The sequence below is a fragment of the Galendromus occidentalis genome, unplaced genomic scaffold (assembly GCF_000255335.2).
Source record: "Galendromus occidentalis unplaced genomic scaffold, Mocc_1.1 scf7180000076381, whole genome shotgun sequence".
In the NCBI taxonomy this organism is placed as follows: domain Eukaryota; kingdom Metazoa; phylum Arthropoda; class Arachnida; order Mesostigmata; family Phytoseiidae; genus Galendromus; species Galendromus occidentalis.
This window is the reverse complement of record NW_003804370.1, coordinates 497,096-507,854: the sequence shown is the minus strand read 5'-3', so window position 1 is coordinate 507,854 and position 10,759 is coordinate 497,096. Positions and strand designations below refer to the sequence as shown.

Genomic DNA, 10,759 nt, shown 5'->3' with positions numbered 1-10,759 from the left:
AGCGATCTTGTAAATTATACCACGGGGAAGCTATGTATAATATCTTTAGGTCTGAGAAGAATTCTTATGGAGATTTCGATTACCCCTATGGTGACGGCGAGTTCACCTGCTCTCTTGCGGTCGGAGTCTGGGGAGTGGCGACGCTTCCGCGAGCCATGGGGAGGCGATTAGGGCTCTCCGCGGACGTCGGTCGCAGACAGGAATCATCGCTCCTATCGCGGCTTCCGTAGCCAGAACTCGAACGCGGTATACATACATTACAGACGAACGGAGAAGCATATGAGACTATAGATTTACTTTCATCACGTATTTATGATGGGCCTTTTGGACCGCCGGTCCGGTTTCCGATGGGTCGCTGAGCTCACCTCGGAAGTAAGCGTGGCGGAAGCAATTCGAGTTTTCCTTCGCTTCGTGCCCTTATCGATCGCCGATCCGGTTGGGATCAAATAGGGAAAAGAGTCATTTATTGAGTCGTTCATCTCACAGTATTAACTTTTGCTATTATATCTACGAAAGAGTAGAACGTTGTGCCATTTCGACTGAGGAATCTGCCGCGTACACACAAGGCAGGTCTTCCCGGTACTCAGAATGCGCCGCTGCGCCAATAGCAATCGCAGTTGGGAATTTTTTTTCGAATGCACATCTGGGTCCTGGGGTCTTGGCGGGTCTCTCGTGTCCAGACCCACGACCTAGCGATGATCTGATTACCCACAAGACGTTTTCATTTTGGTTGTTCCTCGAAATTTACCCCAGGGAGCGACTCGCGTCGGAATTCCGTATCAGATGCCTCTGTACATCTGTCACGGTCCTGAGATCTCCGCTGATATACCGCTAGATCGACTGCCCGGTACCCTTGGGCCGATAGAATTCACGGGGACGAGGGAAAATCTAAGGAGTTGTAGAGACATCTGGTCTAATTTTTTTCTACTCGCGAATCGACATCAGTTTTGTGATACATCACGTCTACCTTTGATCTTTCGTATTCACTCAGGCTGCTCGGCTTTGAGCGGGCCGTAGAATAATTGATTTCTGATTTTACGAGTATTTTATCTGGAGGCGTCGAATTAGACTGATGATCTGATTGGTGATCGGAGACGCACTCGCTCGTTCCGTAAATCGAAAAAAAATTGTCGGGTGTGTTGACGTCTCGGTAAAGTAGAAGCAACGCAAACTTTAAAATGATTTCAAGAGCGAATGCGTCGTTCAGATAACATCGGTCGAATCTCGTTTCGCACTGAATGCGCCATTTTGTAGAACGCTGTAATAAAGCAATAATATAATGGAATGCTGCTCGAAAAACTACGACGAATCGAATCATGCGTGTACTCTCACGGCAAAGCTCGACTACTTGTCGAAGCTGAAAGGGAAATTCTCTAGACTTCTGCAAGGATCCTCAGCATATTCGTACAGTACCGGACGGAAAGAGGGAGTGACTCGACACAAATTCCGAGGGCGAGCTCTTTTTTCACATAGCTGAAATCATTGAAGCTCTGGTCGCGGATCTCTGGAGTAATCGCTGAAGGGTCAGTTGGAAACGAGCGCTCATATGTAGAGTGCTCTTGGATCTGTGCCTATTCCATTCAACTCAAGGAAACCGATAATGGACGATTATCACTTCTTCCCGTTTCTTCGTTCTCGAGCGGTCATATGTAAATCTAGTTTGATGCCCTCGAATCTAGGTGCGTTATTTATAACTTGATATATCATACTTACGCGGTGTTCATTTTCTTGTCGGCGAACGACGAGCACGAGAAATGAAAATTTTCTTCAGGGTAAACTCAAGAGAACATTGGAAGAAATGTTCTGGGGAAGGGATTAGAACGACGGAAGCTCGTGCAGCGGCGTTTCCGGTTTGATAGACAACGTCAAGGGCAGAGATCGATTTTAGATATCGGGACATCAAAAGTGTACAGTGAATCAGAGAGGTGCATGTAGACATAGATCGTATGGAAGAGTACAGCAAATAAAAATCGAATCATTTATCAAGCTGGGAAGTTTTTCCTCTCCCCGCGAAGACATTTGCCAAAAGAGAGTATCTGATCCCTCGAAGAGTCAGGTCGCTTCCAGGAATTAAATAGAGCCCTACTCTCGTTGTATTCAGTATGTCAAAAATCGAATTCGACCCTCCCCCCACTCTCTGTGTTGCATGGAAAAGCAGATGAGGGAAACGATTCTAACACGCAATTTATTCGAGAAACCCCTGGAAAACTGAAGCAGAGGGCATAACACAGTGTTTCCTGTTCTAGGGCTCTACTATATCGGAGCCGCTTTCGATTCTACTGTCGTTTCAACGATTCGTGTTCGAATAGACTGCGTCACCTTCGCGTATGGTGGACGTCACCGGAACAGGTTTCGAAAGGTTTCGTTCGCGCTACCCCACGAACGCTTTCGCCTCGAGTGACCGCACGGTGCGGATACGGCAATCTCCGGGAGGCTTGAAGGTGTCAGCCATTCTCAACAAAATATTATAGCTTACAAAGATGTATACTCTTAATCAACAGCGAGTTCATGTGTGAATGACTCGTAAGGGGGGACAGGGCGTGGAGACATTAGTCCTTCTCCTCGATGACTCATCGAGTTTCGCGGATATCTGATCAAGCTGTTGAATGAAACGCAGAATTAGGCTCTACCTGAAATCTTATGCCAATTTGCCCCGGATACACAGCATCGTATCGAGCCTGAAAGAACGCAAATAGGCCCTCACGTGCTTCATGACTCTCATACCTACACATTACTACGATAACAATGTTTTTTTGCAAACACACATCACTTCATGACAAGGATCGATATGTAGATTGAGAAAATGAACTGTCTTGGCCCTGATTCCTTCGGCTCTCGATCCTCCATGCTTACGCTCCCATGGAGTGGGAATGTTCTTTCGTAGATATAAGGCAAGACTCCATATATATAATCTCACAAAGATCAGGTTCCACCTGCTCGCTGAAATTTTCCTCAATAAGGATTTGAATTCCGATCGAGCGCCATCCAGCTCGATGTTCGAATTTTGACGCGGCCTGCGAAAACGGCCAAGAGCTCGCTTCCGGCCATGTTTCGCAGTAGGTGATTGAATCCTGGTTCCGTGCAGTTTGTGGCCAAACAGCATAGAAGCTCCGAGAGAAATGATGAGCCGCATACCATTTGGATCTAATCGTGAGTTCGAGGTGATGGAAAAGCCCAGGTTGCGTCGTTCATCACCGACGCGATGAGTCTGCTCGAAGAGCTATCAGGATGGACTATTTGCTCGAAATGGCATAGTTCCCCGTTGAGGAGAGCCCACTGAAGTGATTGTTCACCGCAAGGTGAAATACCCGACACATAACGGTATGCAGAAAGTTCGACCACGCTCAGCATCAACTTGGCTCAAAAGACAATTCTGCAACCACGAACCGAACCGGTTATGCTCTGCACCCTCACAGCTCTACGTATTCGCTCGTGCGAAACTGAGCCAAACGAGAATGGAGATTCTCGATCGAAGTATTGAAATTAATGATGAATCAATAAATAATCAATAAATAATTCTAAGGAGATCTCTCAAGGAGATTGTGATCGTCGGGACAACCGTTTCAGACCGAGACAATGAAATTCTCCCAGTAGCCCCTATTTCGGGGAGGAATCGAACCCGAACGGAACGACAATGCGAGGTACTGGAAACAAGTATGGAACTCGTTCCCGCGGTCTCGGGAACGAGGTCTCAAAAAAGGTGAATGACGGGAGATGAAGATGAGTATCAGGTTCAGTTGGGAGGACACTGGATCTGCACGAGATGACGATGATCCCCAAAATACGGGGCCTGCTATAGAGAGTCTTGACTCCGTTTGTTCTTCATGCCGTTTTGTAATACCGAACGGACACGACCAACTGCTCGAGATTCTCTCGTCAATGAAAAAGAATTAGGAACTCAAGCATCGGAGTCTCATCCGAGTAAAGGTGCGCTAAGCCTAGACCGAGTATTCCGAAATTCTACAATCGACTTTCTGATTGGAAAGGTCCTGGTGGAGTCTGGTGGAAGGTGGAATCCTCTCCGCGGGATGGGACTCAAGATGGAGCTTACGGGACGTCTTCTAGATACAGTTAGTACGAGGTTGATGATTCCCTGATGGCGGACATCTGATGAAGTGAGAGTCTTCGCTCAAATCGGTCGTTTTTTCTGTACGCTCAACGGTGTTGATGTATGTTACCCTGTAACGACGATGATTTCCGGACAAGGAGCTTGTCAGCTATTCCTACGTGACCTTATGAGACTACAACTGTGTCCGAACGCAGCCGGCGACCTTGATGCTGGTTCACGGGATCGCACGCTGACTGGGCAAAATACCCAGAGCGAAGCCGAGGGCACAGGCTGACCTGCGGCCGTTGCCTTCGACGTAGTCCTTGTTCTATTGACTTCCGTCGCCCCGGAAGAGATAGAATGTCCAGTAGACGGTGTTGAAAACCAAGAACATGAATGGGAACATGATCCGGGATGCTCTGTCGACCATCTGCGCACGCTTGACGTTGCGCTGGAGCTCGTAAGGTCGTCCGTTTGGCAAATCACCTTCAACGAGAACGAGACGCGGCCATGAGCTCGGGTCCCGGGGAGGGGGGAGGATTCCGAACGATGCGGAATAAACGAAAGATTAAATATTCGACACGGCTTACTGTGATGCCCATCCTTCGAAGATGGTGCTGACGAGTCGGCGTCCTTCTTGCGCTGCGGATTCCCGATGCAGGTTAAATTCTGTTCAGGGAGAGACACAGAGAGTGGAGGTGAAAGCGAACATACGGCAAACCAAGGATTCGTGCGATGCGTTTAGCTCATGAGGTTGTCTGGAAAAGCCGAATGCTCCCGCACAGAGTTTGAAGAGTGAAACAAGCGCTGCGGAAAGAACGGAACACAGACAGCAGGGTGGAAGAAGAGGTGAGCCGAGTCACAGCCGAGGGAGTTGTCAGAAGTCGGTTTTCCCTCTGTCTGAACCTAAGCAGGAGCTTTCGAAGTTAGCGCCCGCCAGATAGACAGAGCTTCGCAGCCGAAAAGTGTACCTGTTGCCAAGCTAAACCGAGTACGCAAGGAGCTCAACATGAGATCATTCCGGAGAGATACTAACATTTTCGGACAATTCGGTAAGCTGAATTTCTCCATTCTCTTTAACCATACACTGCGGGCGGAAGAAAATTACTTCAATCGAAACAATGCAAGCTTAGTTTTTAGATTCTCCCATATGTCGAACACCACGCGATTCGCAGGAAAAAACAGAGTCAATTGAAATGATCTCCGCCTTCTATCGTCCCCTTCGTGGGAGTCAAAAAGTTCTTCCGCTCAAACGAGGTCCCCTGTCCCCCTAGGATGGGACTCTGAAGACTAATTGTTAGGAAATCTGATACCACATGCTCGTTCTGAAGCGAGAGCTTCCTTAGACGACGAAACCGACGGGAACCGAGCAATTGAACCTCAATCCTGGACAACAATGACCGATCCAATGCCATGACTGTATGAGACGATTTTTACGATTCTCCAAGACCATATCATACTTCCCATGCCGGGTACATCTCTCCGGAACACTTACAAAGAGCCGAAGCTCTACTCGCTAACCAAACAGGGAGGGAAGACTACAGAGACAACGAAACGAACCAACATTTTCAGCTCTGACGCGAATCAGGAAAGGAATGGTACTCACGGCGAAAGGATTCATTGATTTGCGGAATTCTTCCGGACGCATTTTGCTTCGGCTCAGGTAGTTCACGAGCGTGAATTCTAGAAGAGCCCCGAAGACCATCACCGAACAGGCTCCGATCCAGACGTCGATGGCTGGAGAGAATGTCTCTGGGTTGAGAGCGATCTACCACCCTCTCAAAAAATTCCATAAGTGGTGCAAGAGAGCTGGGGCTCACCTTTGACGTAGGATACGGGTGGGAGTTGAGTCCTTACACCCGCCGCCACGGTTGTCATTGTGAGCAGGGTGGTGACACCGAGGGTCACCCTGGCCGGAGTAGCGTCGATGTTCAGCCAGAATGAAACCCAAGATATTGTCACGATCAAGAAAGTGGGAAGATAAGTTTGGATAAGATGGTACCCGTTTTGCCGAGCAAGCGTCAGCGTGACATTGAGGAAACTGAATGTTCCTGAAATGACGGAAATCGCTGCTATTCGCACTGCTTCGCAATCGATGCTAAGGGATTGGATTCAGAGAGAGCTCGAAACTCTCTGGCACTTTTCCCGGTCGCTTCGAGGAGATCCTAGAGCCGGCTTCATGAACGGTCAGGCGAACATCGAGTCGGCGAAAGAAAAACTCGTTGGAGTCCTTTCCTGAAAGTCCCTGGAAACCCGATCTGGATCCCTGCAGAACAAGGAGCCGCAAGCTCCCGGGATCATTCTCCGTGGGCGGGTCCTCCGTGCGGGACCGCGACAAAATACTTTCCGTTTGCGCGACTGAATCTTGGTGGTCGCCGAAGTTGAAACCGAAAAGATTTTCTCATCAGCAGCATTTTGCCAGCGGGAAGAATTTCACATGGGCAGCATTCTGCGTTCCCAAGTCTTAATACAGCACGCTCTCACCCGATACCACTCCTGAGAACTCTAAACGCGGTCGAGAAAAACTTCGAGGCTTAGCCTCACGGTGTTGCTCCCGCAGAGGTATCGTTTGAAGCTCAAAATCACACGACCCCACCTTTCGGAAACGTGGAAGAGAGATCAACACCCACAATCAGAGATGGTAAAAATCGACGATAGTCGGACGGAAACGCTGTCAATGTGACCCGATTCTTTCTCCGCTGAATATCAATGATTGGGGTTATTCCCTGCATTCCATGCTCGAAGGATACGAACACGAAATAATGTTGATCTTGAACCTGATTCGTCTCATCGGCGCGCTATATCGCGGATGGCGTCCGGGAACCGGCTGGCGGGCAATCTAACGAGGGGCATGCGACTCCGCGCAAGGAAATGAGAGAGATTTTCATTCTACGGAATACGCCGAGTGCACGAATGAGCCGTTTCAATCAAGGAATTCCGATACATTGTCATTAATTCGGTGGATCGCGTTGCCCGACCGGCCATCCGGCTCGGAAGCATCGTTCACAAGGGTTGACCAAGACTTGAAAGCTGACAGACAAGGCGCACCTGACGCGACGGGTTATGCTCGAGCAGGGCGGCGAGGACGAGCCGAGAGAATCGTTTGTTTCGACTTGTCAGAGGCACTCCTGTATTTTTCTATCCCATGTGTCACATCAACATACTCGCTGATCACCGAGAACACAATCTATCCGCTTCACAGGAGATGTCAGCTCACCCTTCTCGCGAACCGCAGCAGAGCGGCCGCTGATGAGGGCACCTACAATAGGCGCCCTCGCGACGATACATTTTGATTATGCGAATGAATCGGAAGGCTGCCGTCGACCAAACAAGAGAGCTGAATTTTTTTATCAACGTTCTTGCCGATCGGGCTCCCCGCCGCAACTTCGATAGACAAACGGAGCAATCATGAATGTACTGAATGCTTGAAAAACATCTGGTATCCTCACCAGTGTCAACGGTTCGGTTGAAGCTGCCGTACGTGTGGCCTGTGAGGTCGAACTCGGGCAATTCAATAGGGCTTTCGATAACGATGGGCTTATGGGTCTGCCACGAGATGTGCGTCTGGTCGATCGTCTGTGCATCTGTAAGCGATTAGAACCTCGATTATATTCTCACTCTCCGAGGGAGAAAAACAAGCAATCGCGCGACGGGATCATGGCATCGGCTCCCGTTTCACAAATCTCTCCTTGACAACCGCCTTTTTGGACCGGACCCGAGCCGAGGAGACAAAGAGCTATCGCGCGACGACATATGGCGCTCGAATCAGAATTTCTTTTGTTGGAACAGGTTTAAGGAGATGTCCAAGCGATATATTGGAAGCGCCGATGCCATTTCCCGCCTCCGGCGAGGGAGCATGTGGGGAACTGAGCTTGCGGAAGATAATCAATCAGCAAATCGAGCTCGATGTCGTTCACTCGTTCGGTCGACTTACAAGCTCCGAGAATGACGTTGCACCTCTGAGTGTCGAGCGGATAATATCGAAAAACCATGACGCACGCGAGGCTTAAGGTGAGCCGCATAGAATAGAGAACTTCTCCATCTGGTGCAATTCTTACCAACATGTTTGGGACCGTCACTCTGTGAAACGCTGCTCTCTTCACATTTCTGTAAATATTTCAAACATTTCGTTTAGGCTCCTCCTCAAGATTCCAACTTTAAGTTGGTAGCTGCAAGAGTTGCGCTGATGTGTTTCGACTGAAGCTCCGTCCAGTTTTACATTTCATCCCCATACGCCCGAATCCGAAAGCAGAGAGGGCATATGGAAATACGGTTCAAGTGACCGCTCATAGCTCCTTTTAGATTGCTCAAAACTACTTTCGGACGTTCGAGTCTCGGGCGGCGCGCTTGGCGTGAGATGCCCGAGCGGGTCGCTTTGACTTTCCTCAATCTCTCCGAGCAGCTGAGAGAGCACATCGGCGTTTCGAGGTATGACTCGATTTCGTCGGGAAGGCGAGTCGAGGTACCGATATCCGGCCCTGGCCGAAGCTCGGTCGAAGCGAATAGAAGAGGTTGCAGCGAGCTGGAGGTCAACCCACCTAAAGAAAAGATCGGGTTTCCAGATTTTCTCCATGAGGTCCTCGCCGTTAAGCGTGACTGTGTAGTTGATGCCGAAGCGGCTCAGGTTCAGGCGCTTGTCCGTCCACGATTGCCGTAGATATATGTCCATGCCATATTCCTATAAAGAATGAGAATCCATCCGTATACCGAAGTGATTTTCGTTGCCAAAACATATCAGATACATATCGATGCCTCCTCGAAACAATGCTCGGCCGTAGAGTTCATCGCTCTATCTGTGCTCTCGAGGCTTCGAGTTCTATGGCCGCAACTTGCGGCGAGGTCCTCTTGCGTTTCGTCTCCACCAGCCAGTCCCCGCGTCGCCTGATTATCCATCAGTGTTTGAATCTGGGATCGCTTATTCGCCGCTGTTCATTCGACATATTCGAGCCTTGATTCGAACAATGGCCGCGGGATCATCGTACCGGTGGGTTTGAGCACAAGCTCGATCTCGTCGCGGTAAGCATCGAAACGAAACAAGAAGCGAACAGTGAGTAAAAGCAATTAATTCCCAACGCACCACTAAGCGACTTCAGCACGTCAGCCCCTGCGGAACAAACAAATTGAAAGAAACTCTTTCGGAGCGCAGAGACGTCTGGAATCAACCGCTTTGCTGTGAGGAACACGCCCCGAAACAACCGTTATCCGAGAGAACTGAGTTAGCTGAAGCCAACTGGATACGCTCTTCGGAGTCGCTCAAGTGCGCCATTAGCGGGAACTGAATCAACTCTACCTAATGCACCTAGACGAGAATCTTGAAGCTCTCCGGAGAAGGGAAACTCACGAAAACGCAGGAAACAACGCGGAATATCCTGCCAGACAGCAGCGACGATATTTACTCTCCAGATATCAAATCACTCGCATTCGGTTCGCGGGAAAGCTGTACAAGTGCAGCTGTGCCGCTAAGACGGAGTACGACAGCAGTCTCGAGTTTCGAGCTCCGACGATCTCTTTTTCAATGAGGCTGCAGACGGATGAGTCGATGCCCGAATGCATGGACGGCTCGACGTGGAAATGACCAGCGGCTTCTTCTTGCCGCAACAGAAGCTCAAAGCGCTTCCTGTTGCGCGGGGAACTTCGATCGGACGTGCTCGTGAGAGAAACGATCGGAATTATTTTCCTCTCGTTTTTTTTTCTCCACCAAATGTGATAGCAATCAGACATTCCTCAGATATCTGTGGGATTCCTCTCGTAGGGAAGTGTCCGCCCGACAGCGGGGCAGTTTGTCGGGTCCGAACATGGAAATGTAAAATTACGGTTCTCCCGGATCAATCAGAGTAAAAATTTAATAACCAGTCCAACACAGATCCAACAGCTACGCCCTAGGACTCGAGTCGGAGACAGTCGAGGAACTCGGATGCCTCGGTGGTCTCGAAAGATTTTTTGCTCTACCTCATCGCAATTGTTGAGCATTATTCTAGCTATCAGTGACGCCTCTAGCGAAAAGTTGGTGCGGGACGTGAGTTTTTTTATTGTTGAGATAGGCAAGAAACAATAGGAGGCCGTTCACTCCTTGTTTTTTCCCGCGGCATTCGCTATCAGCTGGCGAACGAACCAATGCGTCCGCGGGAGCACTCGCGAGTTCCCCTACTGCAATCGCTGTTCTGTCTCGACGTGCAGCTAAAGCGAGGAATGCCGGTTATGACCGACTCGTTCCCCAAGGATCGTTCGTGGTAACAGTCCGAGAATATTTCGTTCGGATCTGCTCATGAAAGTCAGCCTGTGATGGCCGTCCGCAAGACGTCCCAATCGAGTCACAATGCGGAGTGTGCGCAGACTCGAAAGCGGGCGCGGTGAGAGTTCTTCGCAGCGAAACACCTATTTGTTGAAGCACTTAAGCCGTAGCTCTTCTCGGAAACCTTCTCATATTTTCCTTCCACCGTGTCGAAGCAAAAGGCCCGAGATTTCCAGCTCATTGGCTGTGCTGACAGACGCCCTCCGGTTTCCCTTCTCTCCTCGGGTACTTTCGTTAAAACCTTGACGGGCCGCGCGGCATCCTCGCGTCTAAGACTGCCGGCCCGGATCGGGACTTCGGTTCCTAGTCGAACATCCCAATCCCGATCAAGGGAGGTATTCGGTGGAGTTGATGCTAACCGATTGCGCTCGGTGGATAAACACACTTTCACGTACCCTGCCTTCCCCCTTCGCTATTCG

At 49.7% G+C, this 10,759-nt stretch overlaps 1 protein-coding gene across 1 annotated transcript in view; it reads right to left on the bottom strand.

Annotated features, from left to right (window-relative positions):
* Window positions 1-4,243: 4,243 nt before the first annotated feature.
* The window catches only part of LOC100903637 (glycine receptor subunit alphaZ1), a 13,232-nt gene continuing 6,716 nt past the window's right edge, over window positions 4,244-10,759 (bottom strand). Inside the window, exons 4-10 of the mRNA XM_003739008.1 lie at window positions 8,587-8,726; window positions 7,983-8,155; window positions 7,498-7,632; window positions 5,869-6,099; window positions 5,655-5,785; window positions 4,639-4,690; window positions 4,244-4,534 (exon numbers count right to left, since the gene is read on the bottom strand). Of these exons, the coding sequence (XP_003739056.1) occupies window positions 4,377-4,534; window positions 4,639-4,690; window positions 5,655-5,785; window positions 5,869-6,099; window positions 7,498-7,632; window positions 7,983-8,155; window positions 8,587-8,726 (1,020 nt within the window). The 3' untranslated portion in view covers window positions 4,244-4,376. The remainder of the gene's footprint in view (window positions 4,535-4,638; window positions 4,691-5,654; window positions 5,786-5,868; window positions 6,100-7,497; window positions 7,633-7,982; window positions 8,156-8,586; window positions 8,727-10,759) is intronic.